The sequence below is a fragment of the Gigantopelta aegis genome, chromosome 12 (assembly GCF_016097555.1).
Source record: "Gigantopelta aegis isolate Gae_Host chromosome 12, Gae_host_genome, whole genome shotgun sequence".
Lineage (NCBI taxonomy): Eukaryota > Metazoa > Mollusca > Gastropoda > Neomphalida > Peltospiridae > Gigantopelta > Gigantopelta aegis.
In genome coordinates this window covers 28,425,715-28,445,714 of record NC_054710.1, presented here as the reverse complement: position 1 = coordinate 28,445,714, position 20,000 = coordinate 28,425,715, and the positions used below count along the sequence as shown (strand labels likewise).

General features: G+C 39.4%; 1 protein-coding gene across 1 annotated transcript in view; it reads right to left on the bottom strand.

Annotated features, from left to right (window-relative positions):
* Positions 1-520: 520 nt before the first annotated feature.
* Positions 521-20,000, bottom strand: part of LOC121386633 (monocarboxylate transporter 12-like) — a 23,946-nt gene continuing 4,466 nt past the window's right edge. Inside the window, exons 2-7 of the mRNA XM_041517599.1 lie at positions 16,564-16,836; positions 13,127-13,270; positions 11,557-12,363; positions 4,530-4,799; positions 3,303-3,428; positions 521-1,013 (exon numbers count right to left, since the gene is read on the bottom strand). Coding sequence (XP_041373533.1) covers positions 826-1,013; positions 3,303-3,428; positions 4,530-4,799; positions 11,557-12,363; positions 13,127-13,270; positions 16,564-16,807 — 1,779 coding nt within the window. The 5' untranslated portion in view covers positions 16,808-16,836 and the 3' untranslated portion in view covers positions 521-825. The remainder of the gene's footprint in view (positions 1,014-3,302; positions 3,429-4,529; positions 4,800-11,556; positions 12,364-13,126; positions 13,271-16,563; positions 16,837-20,000) is intronic.

The following is a 20,000-nucleotide window of genomic DNA, read 5'->3' as shown; positions in this document are numbered from 1 at the left end:
CGATATAACACAAATGGTTTGTAAAACGATCAGGTGGAATTAGATAAATATTTATTTCATCTTCCAAACAAAAATAATAATAATAAAAATAAAAAATTAAAAATTAAAAAAAAAAACAACTTTTTTTATCAACGAAAATAATACCGACCTTGGCTATATGTCTGAAAAAAAACAAAACCTTGTAAGATTACTAACATTGGCGTATGGGCTCCTATATTTTTGTAGCGGGGGTTTCGGGTGGGGGCAGGCTGGCTTTCGCTCGAATTAAAAGAAAATGCCCGAATCTGGATAACAGCATTTATTCATATTAGCATTACAGCCAAATCGCTGTATAGGGTTGCAAATGAATCACTACGCATTTTTACGTGGATTACAACTAATTTTGGGGATAGAAAGATGCAAATACATGGCTAAAAGGTCCCAGGTTAGCACATTTCCCCGAATATTTGTGTTATGTTTGCCCGAATCTGAGGTTCTGCTCCAACACTAGTGGGGGGGGGGGGGGGGGGGGGGGAGTTGCCCTCCCCCCCCTCACCCCGTACACTTACGATTACTAATGGTATAAATGATTTCTTCTGTCGACTAAAACTAAACGTTATAGGTAAGCCCTATGCCAGCGTCTTAAGACGCAAACTGGGTGATTTCAAAAACATTTTATTTCTCATGACATTAAATATTTCCGAAACAACGTAATGGAATGTAGGCAAATCTATACACAAATTATAAATATATCACGTGATCGTGATAACAATGGGATGTAAGCAATACTATAAATACATTTATATATAAAATACATCATGTCATTTTTTTGTTAATTTTTTGTTTTTATTTGACCATGACCATTGGCTCTTTTTCTGGCACCCTGTGCTTTTTCCTCTCTTTCTCCGCTTTCCATCGTTTCTCCAGCGACGATATTTTGCGTAACGGAAGACAGACAGCGCCCCCTACGACAAACGTTGCACCGGCTAGGTAGAAGGCTGCGTTGTAATTTCCGAATGAATCTGCGATGGTACCTGGCAAGAGTAAGGAAGGAAGAAAATGGTTTAGTTGACGACGCACTCAACACATTTTATTTACGGTTATATGGCGTCGGACATATGGTTAAGGACCACACAGATATTGAGAGGGAAATCCCGCTATTGCCATGGGCTACTCCTTTCGATTAGCAGCAAGGGATCTTTTATATACACCATCTAATCCCACAGACAGGATAGTACATACCACGGCCTCTTTTACACCAGTTGTGAAGCACTGGCTCCTGGTAACAGAGGAGCGAAAGATTGGAATATAAATTGTATCTACACTATCACTGTGGGGGGGGGGGATATAGCCCAGTGGTAAAACGCTCGCCAGATGCTAGACAGTCTAGGAACGATTACCGCTGGTGGGCCCATTGAGCTATTTCTCTTTCCAGCCAGTGCACTACGACTGGTATATTAAAAGTCGTCGTTTGTGCTATCCTGCCTGTGGGATGGTGCATATTAAATATCTCTTTCTACCTATTAAAGACAAATGTGGCGGGTTTCCTCTCTAGGACTATATGTCAGAATTACCAATTGTTTGACATCTAATAGCCGATTATTAATAGTTGAGAGAGAAAGAGAAAGAGAGAGAGAGAGAGAGAGAGAGAGAGAGAGAGAGAGAGAGAGAGAGAGAGAGAGAGAGAGAGAGAGAGAGAGAGAGAGAGAGAGACAAACACACATACAGAGAGACACAGAGAGAGAGACAGACAGAGACAGAAAGAGCTAGGGATGATCTGCGTGTGCGTACGTATATATGTATGTATGTACGTACGTACGTACGTACGTACGTACGTATGTATGTATGTATGTATGTATGTATATGTATGTATGTATGTATGTATGTATGCATGCATGCGTGCATGTGTGTATCAATTCAACAAAAAATATAACACACGAACATAAATGTGTTTCAATTAACCGGGAATTAAGATTGAAATGACAACAATTATGAATTTGAAGATGTTGCCACACTGAATGACAACACCAATTGTTCCAACAAATTGAATTACCTCAAATATACCCATAAGTGCACAGACGGTGCCTGTATGTTGACGGGCAATCAATATATATGAAACATGTATTACGATGATGACTATTTTAAATTTTAAAATGGCCTGCTATGACTAGATTAATAAATGGGCATCAATGTATCTAACAGGAGGACTTTTATGGGAATAACAAATCGCAAACCACACCTCTACCCTCACCCCCCCCCCCCCCCCCCCCCCCCCGGCTGAAAAAAAAAAAAAAATGAGAAGCAACAAAACGAAATAAAAATAAAATATTTAACCAGCTAAACACAAATAACAAAAGAAGAAAGAAAACAGAAAACAAAAAGCTGTAACAGTGCCTAAAATACCAATGAAAAACAGAAATGAATTTCCGAATTGTATATTGGATACGAATAAGGAACTCTTGTTTAGCTCGGAAACATTGTTTGAAAAATTGTTTCATCTAGTATCACTGAATCAAGTAGCCTTGTGCTTGAAACATGTATGTCGTACCTGTAAAAAAAAGTACTCGAATGTTGCTTTTAAAAAAACTGCGAATGTTATAAAAAATAAACATTGGTTATACCGAAAATGACCCATGGAAGGTACCATTTTGGTCAGTTAATACTTTGATGTAGGGTTTGTAGTACTAATATTTATGGGCCATAGTTTGGTTTGTATAGAGTGTTTTTAAACACAAACGTTAACTTGGTCGCCAATGGAATTTGATTTGGTATAGTACAACCTGTATTTGCAAGGTGAACCTAACTGTAACTATTTAGTCTGACTACACATATGTCATATGTCATTGAAATCTATGTTAAATTGTCCAACTTCAAACGAAGATTGCCAATAGAACGGTTTCGCATTGGCACTAACAACATACACCATTGCGAAAATACATCATAATTATATAAGCATTTATTTTCGCTCCAAAATTTAGAACATTTCCGTCTCAGCGTTTTGCTATATGACCGCATCTGGCTGTAGTGACAGTCCGAATATGCGGTGAAGAACCGTTTCGCACCAGTCGCCTCTTCCGCTATACACCCATGTCCCAAAATGTCAAAGAACAATATTACAAAGTAACATGGGCAAAATCAAGCCAGACCTCTTACCATTAAAAAATACATTAAACAAAATTATTTCCCTATAACTAGAAGTGAATATGTGAACCACAACATATATCACAATTAGGAACAATAGTGGCCCGTGATGACTGAAGTCTCACACGGAAGTGAACTGTGTAGTGAGACCTTACCTCCCAGAACAACCTGTTCTCACTTACCCGCCAGTGGCGCGCCAATGAATGATGATATTCCCTGACACATGATCACAAGTCCGAAGGCATTGGTCAGTTTGTCGAGACCCATTAGTTCAACCATGATGATGGAGCGGAGGGATACGAACACAGCTGAAAGTAATGCAAAGTAGCCAGTCAAACTGTGATCGGGTTTCAATCTGGGCTCTGCCTTGGACACATCCACCGGAGAATCTCGGAGAATGTACCTACGACAGTCGTACTTGGACCTTCAGTGGATGTAAGAACGAGTCAAACGGTTAACTGACTGATTTAATCTGGGTATGTACACATGGTTATATCTTTATTGCTATCTTTAGATCTATCGATCCATCGATCGATCTATCCATTCATCCATCCTCCATCCATCCCTCCATCCTCCATCCATCCCTCCCTCCATCTCTCCATCCCCCTCCCTCCCTCCATCCATCCCTCCCTCCCTCCATCCATCTATCATCCATCCATCCATCCATCCGTCCGTCCCTCCCTCCCTCTATCCATCCATCCATCCATTCATCCATGCATCCATCCATATCTCCGTCCATCCATCCATCCGTCTATTCCTATATCCATCCATCCACCGTCCATCCCTCCATCCATCCATCAATCCCGCCATCCACTCGTCCATCCATCCATCCATCTCTCCATCCATACGTCGATTTCTCCCTCCCTCTCCAACCACCCTTCCATCGCTACATCCATCCATCCATCCATCCATCCCTCCCTCCCTCTCTCCTTCCCTCCATCCCTCCATCCATCCATTACTCCATCCATTACTCATCCATCCATCCATTCCTCCCTCCATCCATCCATCCGTCCATCATTAATCCCTCCATTCATCCCTCCCTCCATCCATTCATACATACGTCCCTCAATCCATCCATCTCTCCATACATACATCCATCCGTCCATTCCTCCCTCCATCCATCCATCCATATATCCATCCATCCATTCATCCGTCCATCCCTCCATCCATCCGTCCATCCATCCATCCATCCATCCATCTCTCCCTCCCTCCATTCCTCCAGCCCTCGCTCCCTCCACCCCTCCATACATCCATCCATCCATCCTTCCATCCCTCTATCCATCCATCCACCCATCCACTCATCCATCCATCCATATATCCATCCATCCTTCCTTCCATCCCTATGTCCATCCATCTACCCATCCACTCATCCATCCATCCATCCATCCATCTATACAACGAGGTCTTACCCACACTTAAACCAAACACCACTGTGTAGGCCGCGAGCATCCCGTAGCTGTCGTAGAAGGGGACGAAGCACGTGACGACTCCGCCGATGATGAGCGCGAGGTTGTTGACGAGGAGGCAGTCTATCCAGGGCAGGTCGGACAGAACGCCGACCGCCACGCGGCCCACGGTGTTCGAGATGCCGATCACCGAGATGAGGAACGCGGCTTTCTGGGGACTGATGTTCTGCTCCATCGCCAGAGGAGGGATGTACATGAACGGAACAAAGAATCCTGACAAACAAGGAAGCAAGAAATAGTTTAGTAAAGGAACAGAGCTTTCTGTGCACTGATACACCGCTATAGGAGGGATGTTCGTGAACGGAACAAAGAAATCTGAGAAACAAGGAAGCAAGAAATAGTTTAGTAAAGGAACAGAGCTTTCTGTGGACTGATACACCGCTATAGGAGGGATGTACGTGAACGGAACAAAGAAATCTGAGAAACAAGGAAGTAAGAAATAGCTTAGTAAAGGAACACAGTTTTCTGAGGACTAGTGCTCTGGTGCACCGCTATAGGAGGGATGTACATGAACGGAACAAAGAATCCTGATAAATAAGGAGCAAGAAATAGTTTAGTAAAGGAACACAGTTTTCTGAGGACTGATGCTCTGGTGCACCGCTATAGGAGGGATGTACACGAACGAAACAAAGGATCCTGACAAACAAGGAAATAAGAAATAGTTTAGTAAAAGTACACAGTTTTTTTAGGTTTGATACACAACTATAGGAGGGATGTACGTGAACGGGACAAAGAATCCTGACAAACAAGGAACCAAGAAATAGTTTAGTAAAGGAACACAGTTTTCTGAGGTCTGATACATTGGTGCACCGCTATAGGAGGGATGTACGTGAACGGAACAAAGAATCCTGACAAACGAGGAAGTAAGAAATAGTTTAGTAAGGGAATACAGTTTTCTGAGGACTTTGAGTCGCATGATCGAACCATTTCGGTGGATCCATTCAACTGATTGAGTTTTTTCTCGTTTCAACCAGTGCACCACAACTGTTCAAAGGCCGTGGTATGTGCTTTCCTGTCTGTGGGAAAGGGCATATAAAAGATCCTTTTCTGCATTAAGAAAATATAGCGGGTTTCCTCTGATGTGTCAGAATTACCATATGTTTGACATCCAATAGCCAATGATTAAATAGTCAATGTTTTCTAGTGGTGTCGTTAAACAAAAAACAGACTTTAACTCTTTCTGAAGAGTGATACTCTGGTGCACCGCTAGAGGAGGAAAGTAGATGAATTGAACAAAGAAATCTGAGAAACAAGGAAGCGAGGAAATTAGGAAGAGATATTTTATTTAAGGAACGTAGCTTTCTGAGAACTGATGCTCTGGTTCACCGCTAAAGGAGGAATGTAGATGAACAGAACAAAACAAATCTCCGAAATACGTAAGGAAAAACATATTTTATTTAACGACTCACAAAACATATAATGTACGGTCATATGGCATCAAACATATGGTAAAGGCTAAAAGTGATTTTCCTGAGTTTGCAGCCATTGTAAGATGTTTCCAACTAACAATTATTATATGGATGCACGCAGCTTTCTGGTGTCTGGTGCTTTGGTCCACATCTAGAGGAGGAATGTAGATGAACGGAACAAAGAAACCTGATAAACAAGACGGGGAGGACGTTAGGAAGAAATATTTTATTTAACGACTCACAACACATATACGCTTACGGTCATATGGCGTCGGACATATAGTTAAAGGGACTGTACTGAAAACAAAGTTAATCTTTGTTTGTTTAATGTCATCAATATATATTAATCATTGACTATTGTTTACATTAGGAGGCGGGACGTCAAGTAGTAAAGCGCCTGATTGATGCGCGGTCGGTCTGGGATTGCACATACCACGGTCACGGGATTGATCCTCGTCCGACCGCGCATCAGGCTCAAATTGATCACGAATATTTTTTATTTGGAAACATTACATTGTCAATAATTATAATAAATTATATTAATATTAATATTTCACCCATATAGATACATTTCTGATGTTTATTATGCCTGTTGTTTGTAAACAGTCATCATAATGGTGTGGGGGTTTTTTCTCAAATATCATAATAATTCTAATGCAATTTTCTGTTTATAATTCCAAGAACTTTTATAAATAATATGTAATACGCAAAAAGAAAGAAAAAAAGCACCCAACAAACAAACCATGATGGAGTATAATTTAGATTAGTACTTCAACAACTGTCACGGGGATCCTATAATACCCGTAACTGAATGAAACACGATTATCAAAATATCTCTCCTAACTGTATATCTATTAGATCTCTCTGTAACGGGCGGTTATATCCTAGTGTGGCTCGTCTAGGTATGATCAGAGATACGATCTATATAAAGTATAGTTCACTAGAAAACACAACAAAAACACAATACACTTTGGAATCTGTATTAACCTACGCAGACCAATGTACTGCCGCAGTAGTTAATTAACAACAACAAATAATAACAACCCAGAACTGATCACTTAATTAGTTAATCTCCAGGTGTCTAGTTTACACAATATGCTAATTACTTCACCGTGACACAACACCCACACGTGTGATAATTGAGAAACGCTTCCAGGAGAACTTAATTAATAAAGGAATTACAACTCTATTCCTAACTGGTTAATTTTTAATTAACCCTTACTACTCGTTCAGTAACGTGTGATAATTGAGAAACGCTTCTAGGGGAACTTAATTAATAAAGGAATTACAACTCTATTCCTAACTGGTTAATTTTTAATTAACCCTTACTACTCGTTCAGTAACGTGTGATAATTGAGAAACGCTTCCAGGGGAACTTAATTAATAAAGGAATTACAACTCTATTCCTAACTGGTTAATTTTCAATTAACCCTTACTACTCATTCAGTAACCTTGTAACACAGAATTAATACTGGTACCTATCACAATAAAGACAATAACCTACAGTTTACCTAGGTCCTCTAGGATGACTGGATAATCTTTATATATATTTAGACCAGTGAGCCTACAGTATACTGCGTCAGATGACCGGCAGCACCGTCTAACTAATATTGGTATAATACAGTATTAAAATATTTAAAGTCACATCAATCACATCAAGGTTATACACATAGCAGAAAATATATAATTACCAGTCCGGACGGACTAACGTTCCCCCTGGACGCCTTCCAATATGTTTCTCCCGATATCTCTAAAACCCTAGCTATTTATTAAAAAAGCCGAATATCGCCTGAGGTTACAAGGCGGTACCTCAGGTATCAAGTGAATTTCCACAGCGACCAAAACGTCATATCTTTCTCTTAGATCGCCAGACTCAATGACGCCAAGTTGCCAAAATCACGGTTGTAAAAACCGCACTCGCAGAGGTATTACGTAACTACTGGCCACCTGGTCTCCGCACCTGGGCTGGGTGTGTATTAGAAAAGCACACGGCCCTCTAAAACAATTAATATCGCCACAGGCGAAAACAAAATTAAGAGCATGTACCGTCACAACAACTATTTGATTGCAGTTGTCTACCTTGGATTGAAGTTAGTACACTGACATAATTTACATAATCTTCCAGAGTTAAAGTTTGTTTTATTTAACAACACCACTAGAGCACATTGATTTATTAATCATCGGATATTGGATGTCAAGCATTTGGTCATTTCGACCTATAGTCTTAGAGAGGAAACCTGCTACATCTTTCCATTAGTAGCAAGATATCTTTTATATGCACCATCCCACAGACAGGATAGCACACACCACGGTCTTTCAAAACATACCAGTCGTCGTGCACTAAAACGACACATTAAAGGGACATTCCTGAGTTTGTTGCACTTTTTAAGATGTTATCGACAAAGTTGTCTTCCAAGCTTATGCTGTCTTATTCCGACTACTACTATCCGTGTTTGCATATATATATATATATATATATATATATATATATATATATATATATATAGATGGATAGATGGATAGATAGATAGATAGATTATTACTATTAGAAATATATTTCATTTTGTATTAGTATTATTAGAAATTTTTGTTTTGATATTGTACATGTAAATTTTCTCCTGTAAACCCCATCTTGTCACTGTCATATAATTATTGTTAATGTACCTCATATGCCGCTGAATAGCGGCCTGAGTGAAATAAAGTTCTGTTCTGTTCTGTTCTGTTCTGACTAACAGATACTTTGTAACGACTGTAATTATTTTAAAATATATTTGTCTGCATAAAATATTACTGGCTGTATATTAAACGTGTTTCTGATCATTCTAATATTTGTAAAAAGTGAAATTACATTAAAAAAAAATTTTTTTTAATGTTTTCGTACGTACGAAATTATTTGAAGACAAAATCCAGTTTGGGCTTCTTAAAAATATTAAGACGACCAGAAAGACTTTGAATATGCAGACACTGATATTCTAAACAAGAAAATGTATTTAATATGCAAGTTTAATTGTAGACATATTTTATTAGTCTGAAACATCTTACAATGCAGCAAACTCAGGAATGTCTCTTTAAATACAATCAGGTTCTTGTTAACGCCCCAGTAACACTGTCCCGGTGGTGGTAACGGTATCCCACGGTAGGCAGGACAGTAACTAGGATGTTTTGCTTGGGGGGGGGGGGGGGGGGGGGGGGGGGCAACTGAGCAGTTAATAATCAAAAACTCCTTAAACGGTTAAAAAGATTTTTTTTATCAGTTTCTATAAAATAATTCCGGATCCTTGACACCACCCCTCCCCCCCCCCCCACACACGCACACACCCCTTCCCGCCAGCCACGGCCTTGTAGGTCCCGGTGCAATAAACCGTAGTTCACCGTAGCTCTGGCTCCAATTGTGTCGAAAAAGACAGTCTGCCACAGTCATGCTAAGGTTACTATACGGTAACCCACGGTTTCACTACGGAACACCACGGTATTGCTACGGACCCCACTGCAGTTCCCCACTGTAGGCTACAACGGTGACGTCAAGGACCCTGAAGGTGGTGCTACGGTTTGTCACGGTTACCCACGGTTCGACAGGGCCACCTTCCGTAGGGCCACCTTACTGCTGCTGTAAGTCACTGTAAGTCACCGTAGGAGTAGACACTCACGGGGAACCACAGATGACCACTGGTGGCCAAGGAAGGGTTTACGGTGGACCTACGGCGAGTCACAGTGGCACTAAGGTTACACTATCGTGGCACTACGATATGCATTCACCAGCGGCGAGCTACGGTGAACCACGGATGTTTTAAACAGCTTAAAACAACCGTGGCGATCTACGGTTCGTCACGGATCACCTTGGATGGGTACGGTTTGATACGGTTTGCCGCCGGACTCATTACGGTTACCCACGGTTCTTCCGGATTTCATGCACTGTAGGTCACCGTAGCTGTACACCGTGACAGTGTGACCTGCGCTTTAGTATAGAAAGAAAGAAATGTTTTATTTAACGACGCACTCAACACATTTTATTTACGGTTATATGGCGTCAGACATATGGTTAAGGACCACAGTTATTTTGAGAGGAAACCCGCTGTCACCACTACATGGGCTACTCTTTCCGATTAGCAGCAAGGGATCTTTTATTTGCGCTTTCCACAGGCAGGACAGCACAAACCATGGCCTTTGTTGAACCAGTTATGGATCACTGGTCGGTGCAAGTGGTTTACACGTACCCATTGAGCCTTGCGGAGCACTCACTCAGGGTTTGGAGTCGGTATCTGGATTAAAAATCCCATGCCTCGACTGGGATCCGAACCCAGTACCTACCAGCATGTAGACCGATGGTCTAACCACTACGCCACCGAGGCCGGTTTTTACTAAAACGACACATTAAATAATGTTCTTGTTTAGAATAGAATACTGATGTCTGTAGCAGTACATTTTCATTCTACTTTCTAGTATATATTTTGTTCATACAGACGAATTTATTGGAAGGTAAAATCTAGTTTGGGCTACTAAAACATTTTGACAACAAAAACACGTTTATACAGAGACCGTTATTCTAAATATGAACATTTATTACCCATATGGTTAAAAATAGCTTGGTACATATCAAAGTGATACTTACCACAAGAACGTCAAGTGGGACGTATCACTTCGACGTCACACCATGACGTCATCGATTGGTGCAGTATAGCCTTACACAAATTACAGGCACGTCAACCAAACGAGTTGAGTTATATAAATTAAGATCGATTATGGGTAATAAATAGGATATTAAACTCGCTACCATTTCGTATCATGTTTATGTCCCTCGTGAAAATATATTTCACTCGGGATATAAACATGATACAAAATGTTAAAAATGGAAGCTTGTTTAATATCTTATAAATCTTTGATATGCAGTTTTAGTTATCAAAAATGATTCAATACTCGTAAACATATTACAGTTTTCATCAGTGAAAATGGACACTAAACGTTGTTAATCTACAAACCTGTAACATATTCGGATAATGTTCCTACAGAGTGAAACAAGAGTCTGTGACTTGAAACGGGGAAAATATCAAAATACTCATTAAATAGACTAAAACTCAACTCCATAATTGTTACTTTTTAGACGCACGTGCGTTTTATAAAATATGAAAAATACATTTTGTGACATTAACAACATCAGGATGACCATAACCATTTCGGATGTACGGATATGAATAATTTAAATAATAAAATCTCAGTAAAGTATGATTTCGCAGACAGCTCTAATAGTGAACAATATGCTTTTGTGTTTAAAAGGGGGAGGGATGTGTTAAAGCGCTCGCTTGATGCGTGGTCGGTTCCTTGTCTCGTTCCAGCCAGTTCACCACGACTGTGTGATGGTGCATATAAAAGATCCCTTTCTGCATTAGGAAAAGTGCAGCAGGTTTCCTCTGATGACTACGTGTAAGAATTACCAAATGTTTGACATCCAATAGCCGATGATTAATTAATCAGTGCGCTCTAGTGGTGTCGTTAAAGAAAACAAACTTTAACTTTTTTATGTTTAAAAAATAGGGTGTGCCAATTTAAGGAATACATGTACATACCAATCATGCAGATGAGACAGGAGAATCCATAGATGAGGAATGTGGGACTCGTCAACAGGACTGGATCAAACACAAAATGAATCATATTAACAACTCGTGACAACAGAGGCATTTTCCCGCCATTGTCTTCGCCGTCTGCGTCACCAACACCATTGTCGTCTGGCGTTCGAATCATGGCTTTCTCGAAATCCGCCAGCGACGAGGCGTTGATGTATTCCTGAAGATGCATAACGCTGCCGCTGTAGAAGATGTCCTTACGCTGTAGAGGCTTCAGAAACACAGTTTTTTCCTGACCCGGTCTGCGCAGTCTCACACTCATGTCCTGACTGTGCGCCATCTTGGCTATGTCCCTCATCATACTCTGCTTAACCGGTTTAATCCTGTTATCCGCCGTGCTTTGAGAATAGGACCTACTGCGCTGGGGCAGAGGTAACAAAACGCCATTCTCGTCAAACGAAAACGCGTCCTCTGGTGGGGACAACGATATCGTTATTGGCGTTTCGGGCGAGTTCGGGCTCGTGGAGTAGCTGTTGAGAGTCTCCATTTCTATGCTCGGCTGCTGTCCCGACGGTTCCAGGGGTCTGTAGAGCATGCTGAATAGGATTCCGTTGAGGATCAGGGCGGACATGATCCACGTGGTGCCCTTCCAGTTGTATTCCTGAAGGAGGAACTCGACCAAGGGTGCGAAGACGAACATTCCTATCCCAGAACCGCAGCACGCTATACCTGTCGCCAGGGCTCTCTTCTTGGCAAAGTAGTAGCCGACCATGACCATCGCTGGCAAGTACATCAAGCCAAATCCAATTCCTGAAGAAAAATAATTAAATAATAATATATTTTATGTACATGCACGTCCTAATGTTGTCACTAATCCGTTCACACACCAAATTCGATTACCCGAATGCTCATCGATGCGCCTTGGTGCGTTTGCAACTGGAAGTGGATTCCAGGACGTTTTTTCTTTGACACTCCCGAAAGCGTACTGAAGCGTATTGAAGCGAACAAGCGTGCGTACACCAAACACGGTTATGATACAACAGGAGGGCCCCGTTGCTTTCATTATAACGTCACAATGCCATAACTGGAAGTGTATCGAACCGCATTCTGTAATTCCCTCGTTTTAACACTAAACAATTGAATCGAACAGAACTGGATGAGAATTCAAACTTCCACATACGAATGTCAAATGGGCTGGAAGAGCCGATGATTAATAAAACAGTGTGCTCTAGTGGTGTCGCTCTAGTATGAAGGGACGGGACGTAGCCCAGTGGTAATGCGCTCGTTTGATGCACAGTTGGTCTAGGATCGATCCCCGTCGGTGGCACATTAGGATATTTCTCGCTCTAGACGGTGCACCGCGACTGGTATATCACAAGCCGATGTATGTGCTATCTTGTCTATGGGGTGGTGCATATAAAGGTCCCTTGCTTATAATGGAAAACATGTAGCGAGCCTCCTCTGTAAGACTACATGTTAAAATTACTAAATGTTTGACATCCAATAGCCGATGATTAATAAATCAATGTGCTCTAGTGGTGTCGTTGATGTGAATATGACTGATATACTGTACCTCCCAAAAATCCGTACGTGAAGGTGAAAACTTCGATTCCGGGAGAGAACGTGCTGATGAACAAAGCGGAAGAACAGACCACAGCGCCACACATCGCCACCTTCCGGCAGCCGTATTTGTTGGTGAGGCTTCCGACGAACGGCCCTATGGTGAAACAAGTACACGAAGAATTTAACTTCGAAACTTTATTTTCGTACACTCATGCCGTCAAACGACAGCACTGAGGATTTTTTATTGTACAATAGTTATCTACAATGACGTAATAAAGATGATGAGTCAGAATTTCAGGGCTAGCTCTGAGTCCGCAGATAATTCCACCTAATTATCTACCAAACTGCAGAAACTCAGTTATTTGTCTTGAAAAAATATCAATTATTTTATGAAATTGTCTCGACCAAATTAAAATACAATTCACCAGTTGCTTTTGAAATTCGCAATTGGCGAATTTGATGAGTGTCATAGCTTGTTTTGGGTGAGATAAATGTAATGGTGATGCAATTAATTGAGATTAAAAGAATAATTCATATGTGCGTATAGGGTTATTACATCCGAGGGTACATAATGTGTTGTCAGGGACTCGAAAAGCCACATACATGTAAGTACACATGAAAGATAATGTTTCTACCATCCATTGGACATTTGGTTTTTACAATTAGCCAAGATATTGTATATATATTTGGTTTCGTTATTCATTAATATAAACATAACCGTTAAAATGAATATATCTGTATTCTTTCCATGTCATTCATTGAGATAAAAGTAATGGTGATGTCATTCATTGAGATAAAAGTAATGGTGATGTCATTCATTCAGATAAAATGTAATGGTGATGTCGTTTATTGAGATAAAAGTAATGGAGATGTCATTCATTCAGATAAAATGTAATGGTGATGTCGTTTATTGAGATAAAAGTAATGGAGATGTCATTCATTCAGATAAAATGTAATGGTGATGTCGTTTATTGAGATAAAAGTAATGGAGATGTCATTCATTCAGATAAAATATAATGGTGATGTCATTCATTGAGATAAAAGTAATGGAGATGTCATTCATTGAGATAAAAGTAATGGTGATGTCATTCATTGAGATAAAAGTAATGGTGATGTCATTCATTGAGATAAAAGTAATGGTGATGTCATTCATTGAGATAAAAGTAACGGAGATGTCATTCACTGAGATCAAAGTAATGGTGATGTCATTCATTGAGATAAAAGTAATGGAGATCTCATTCATTGAGATAAAAGTAATGGTGATGTCATTCATTGAGATAAAAGTAAAGGAGATGTCATTCACTGAGATAAAAGTAATGGTGATGTCATTCATTGAGATAAAAGTAATGGATATGTCATTCATTGAGATAAAAGTAATGGATATGTCATTCATTGAGATAAAAGTAATGGAGATGTCATTCATTGAGATAAAAGTAATGGTGATGTCGTTTATTGAGATAAAAGTAATGGTGATGTCATTCATTGAGATAAAAGTAATGGTGATGTCGTTTATTGAGATAAAAGTAATGGTGATGTCATTCATTGAGATAAAAGTAATGGAGATGTCATTCATTGAGATAAAAGTAATGGAGATGTCATTCATTCAGATAAAATGTAATGGTGATGTCGTTTATTGAGATAAAAGTAATGGTGATGTCGTTTATTGAGATAAAAGTAATAGATATATCATTGATTGAGATAAAGGTAATGGAAATCTCATTCATTGTGATAAAATTAATAGTAATATCATCCACTGAGATAAAAGTAATGGAGATCTCATTCATTGAGATAAAAGTAATGGTGATATCATTAATTGAGATAAAAGTAATGGTGATATCATTAATTGAGATAAAAGTAACGGAGATATCATTAATTGAGATAAAAGTAATGGAGATCTCATTCATTGAGATAAAAGTAATGGTGATATCATTCATTGAGATAAAAGTAATGGAGATGTCATTCATTGAGATAAAAGTAATGGATATGTCATTCACTGAGATAAAAGTAATGGAGATCTCATTCATTGAGATAAAAGTAATGGAGATGTCATTAATTGAGATAAAAGTAATGGAGATGTCATTCATTGAGATAAAAGTAATGGAGATGTCATTCATTGAGATAAAAGTAATGGAGATGTCATCCATTGAGATAAAAGTAACGGAGATCTCATTCATTGAGATAAAAGTAATGGAGATGTCATTCATTGAGATAAAAGTAATGGAGATGTCATTAATTGAGATAAAAGTAACGGAGATGTCATTCATTGAGATAAAAGTAATGGTGATGTCATTCATTGAGATAAAAGTAACGGAGATGTCATTCATTGAGATAAAAGTAATGGTGATGTCATTCATTGAGATAAAAGTAATGGAGATGTCATTAATTGAGATAAAAGTAATGGATATGTCATTCATTGAGATAAAAGTAATGGATATGTCATTCATTGAGATAAAAGTAATGGATATGTCATTCATTGAGATAAAAGTAATGGTGATGTCATTCATTGAGATAAAAGTAATGGTGATGTCATTCATTGAGATAAAAGTAATGGAGATGTCATTCATTGAGATAAAAGTAATGGAGATGTCATTCATTGAGATAAAAGTAACGGAGATCTCATTCATTGAGATAAAAGTAACGGAGATCTCATTCATTGAGATAAAAGTAACGGAGATCTCATTCATTGAGATAAAAGTAATGGTGATGTCATCCATTGAGATAAAAGTAATGGAGATGTCATTAATTGAGATAAAAGTAATGTTAATGCCATTAATTAAGATAAAAGTAATGTTAATGCCATTAATTAAGATAAAAGTAATTGTGATGTCATTAATTAAGTCAAAAGTAATGGTGATGCCATTAATTAAGATAAAAGTAAAGGTGCTACGCCCAGAGACCGGTGAAAACAGTTTTGCTGGCGACATATATTATAAACAATTGTCTGCCGCTACAAGAATAGCGAAAACGAAAGCCAAAACCTGGATGATTTGCTATAGAATAATCAATGTTCTCCAGTGGTGTCGTTAAAAGATTTTTTTTTCTTTTTTGCTATAGAAAGACATAAATATTAAAAATGTATCGGGTATTGAAGCTTTCAAATATAATAATAATACTAGTAATATAAATAATAATAATAATAATAATAATAATAATAATAATAATAATAATTTAAAAATAAATAAATAAATACATATATAACTTATATTTATAATAATAATAATAATAATAATAATAATAATAATAATAATAATAATAATAATAATAAAAATAATAATAAGTTTAAAATAAATAAATATATAACTTATATTTAAAATAATAAACAGGGATTTTTAGATAGTTTATAAGACAATTTTAATATATATTTTATACAATTTAAAATAATAATAATAATAGTAATAATAATAATAATAATAAACCTCCGTGTAGAGACCTTATGACATCAATTACCTACTGTCAGGTATGACCCATTCAACACTGACCCGACCCATGACGTTTTGCTTTTTGATTGGCCGAAATAAGTTAGAAATTCCGTGAAGAAAATCCCCTGACTGAAGCACGTGCCATCCACGAGCACTGAGATCATGAACGACGAAAATGTGATCACCCACCCCCACCCGCCGTCAGGGGGCGTGGTGATCTGTGCTTGCTCGGTTGTTCCCCTTGTTTCTGGTCGTTTCGTTGTTTTTGTCATCCTAATACTCTAACGGTGGAGCTCAGAATCTGAAGAGAAAAAAAAGAGTTTAAACAAAAACCATTTCGCAGGCGCGTATGCAGGAGGGGAAGGGGGGTGGGAGTCGAAACTTGCTTCTCACCCCTGCTGATTAATTTTATTATTATTATTATTATATGTTCCGGCGAAGCTTAGCTTGTACCCGCTATAAACTTCGCTCGCCATAGCCTTGACCCTCCCCCCCCCCACCCCCAAATGCATAAATCCCTGCACACGCGCTTGCATACATTATCTGTGTAGTCCAAGGTACTGTTTTAAGAAGCAATCTTAGCGCTAAGATCACCTTAAAGAAAATTGTTTATTTAACAACGCACTCATTTACCGTTATACCGGCCTCGGTGGCGTCGTGGTTAGGCCATCGGTCTACAGGCTGGTAGGTACTGGGTTCGGATCCCAGTCGAGGAATGGGATTTTTAATCCAGATACCGACTCCAAACCTTGAGTGAGTGCTCCGCAAGGCTCAATGGGTAGGTGTAAACCACTTGCACCGATCAGTGATCCATAACTGCTTCAACAAAGGCCATGGTTTGTGCTATCCTGCCTGTGGGAAGCGCAAATAAAAGATCGCCTGCTGCTAATTGGAAAGAGTAGCCCATGTAGTGGCGACAGCGGGTTTCCTCTCAAAATCTGTGTGGTCCTTAACCATATGTCTGACGCCATATAACCGTAAATAAAATGTGTTGAGTGCGTCGTTAAATAAAACATTTCTTTCTTTCTTTCTTTTCATTTACCGTTATATGGCGTTGGATATATGGTTAAGGGCCACACAGATATTGAGGGAGGAAACTCGCTGTCGCCACTTCATGGGCTACTCTTCTTTTCGATTAGCAGCAAGGGATGTTTTATATGCACCATCCCATAGATAGGATAGCACATACCACAGGCCTTGATGTACCAGTCGTGGTGCACTGGCTGGAGCGAGAAATAGTCCAATGGGCCCACTGAAGGGGATCGATCCCAAACCGACCGCGCATCAAACGAGCGTTTTACCACTGGACTACGTCTACGGCCAGTGTATCAAGACTGGTATATAAAAATTACCAAATGGTTGGCATCCAATAGCCGGTGATTAATAAATCAACGTGCTCTAGTGGTGTCGTTAAACATACTTTAACTTTTAACTTTCCTTCCTTCTTTCCTTCTTTAATACATTTTTCTTACATTATTTCATTACTTTTCTTTCTTTCATGCTTTCATTCTTCGTTTCTCTTCTTTCGTTCTTAATCTGATTAACCTTTGGAAGTGGGCAAGCGCTAACCGTTAGACGTGCTGAAACTATAGCGGCATGCGTACACACATCTCAGTATCCGTGACCTGACATTATCTGAGTTCTTGTGGGCTTTCTAATCTATGACACGGTGTAGTATACTGCTCAAGGAATGTGTGGCAGCTAGAAAGATTACAATATATTTAATAATTGTTATTACTGACATGACGAGTAATGGTTAAAAGGGAATACCCTAGTTTCAACCCGTAAAAATTAACACTAAGTTTAGCTAATCTACAAACCTGAAACAAATTTGGATGAAGTTAGAACTGAGTTAAACATGAGTCTGTGACTTTGAACTGGTGAAATACCCTCTGAATACGGACTAAAACTCCATGCTTCTCAGACGCACGTACGTTTTTAAAAACACCAGTATGACCAAAGACACTTCGAATGTACGGAAATTGATAATCTAACCATAAAATCTAAGTAAAGTATGATTTAAGTATATAATAGTTAAAAATATACCTTATTGTTTAAAAAGTAGGGTATTTTGTGCAATGTTTGCTTAATTCATTTGCCTTGATGGTATACCATTTCAACAGTAGTCTGTGTCATCAAAAGGCAAATAAATAAATAAATACACACACACACACACACACACACACACACACACACACACACGCACACACACACATACATGTAATATACATAAATGGATGTCAAACATTAATAATTATGAGGAAACGTACTATATCTTTCCAATTAATGTGTCCAAGGTATCTTTAATATGTGCTTCATCGGATATGACAACACGTACCACACAATTTAATATACCAGTTACGGGTCACCGGTTTTGTTGGTAAAAATAAACAGTGGATTCGTCTAAGATGTTCGAACTTGCAGTCTAAGCATCTGAGACGATCGCTCTTAACCGATTGAGCCAAATCCACGATAGTAAAAAAAAAAGTTTGTTTTATTTAACGACGCCACTAGAGCACATTGAATTTTTATCTTATCATCGGCTATTGGACGTCAAACATATGGTCATTCTGACACTGTTTTTTAGAGGAAATCCGCTGTCGCCACATACGCTACTCTTTTACGAAAGGCAGTAGGGGATCTTTTATCTGCGCTTTCCACAGGCAGGATAGCACAAACCATGGCCTTTGTTGAACCAGTTATGGATCACTGGTCGGTGCAAGTGGTTTACACCTACCCACTGAGCCTTGCGAAGCACTCACTCGGGTTTTGGAGTCGGTATCTGGATTAAAAATCCAATGCCTCGACTGGGATCCGAACCTAGTGCCTACCAGCCTGTAGACCAATGGCCTAACCACGACACCACCGAGGCCCGTAAACCCACGATAGTAACCGATTACCCTAGTTATTTTCATGTAACTCTATAATGGATAAAATTTCTTACATACCTGTTACTGGCCTCGGTGGCGCAGTGGTTAAGCCATCGGACTACAGGCTGGTAGGTACAGAGTTCGCAGCCCGGTACCGGCTCCAACCCAGAGCGAGTTTTTAAGGGCTCATTGGGTAGGCGTAAGGCCACTGCACCCTCTTCTCTCTCACTAACCACTAACCTCCTAACCACTAACCCAATGTCCTGGACAGATGGCCCAGATAGCTGAGGTGTGTGACCAGGACAGCGTGCTTGAACTTTAACTGGTTATAAGCATGAAAATAAGTTCAGGCTGGTAGGTACAGAGTTCGCAGCCCGGTACCGGCTCCAACCCAGAGCGAGTTCTTAAGGGCTCAGTGGGTAGGTGTAAGGCCACTACGCCCTCTTCTCTCTCACTAACCACTAACCTCCTAACCACTTACCCACTGTCTTGGACAGATGGCCCAGATAGCTGAGGTGTGTGACCAGGACAGCGTGCTTGAACCTTAACTGGTTATAAGCATGAAAATAAGTTTAAATAAAATGAAAACACACCC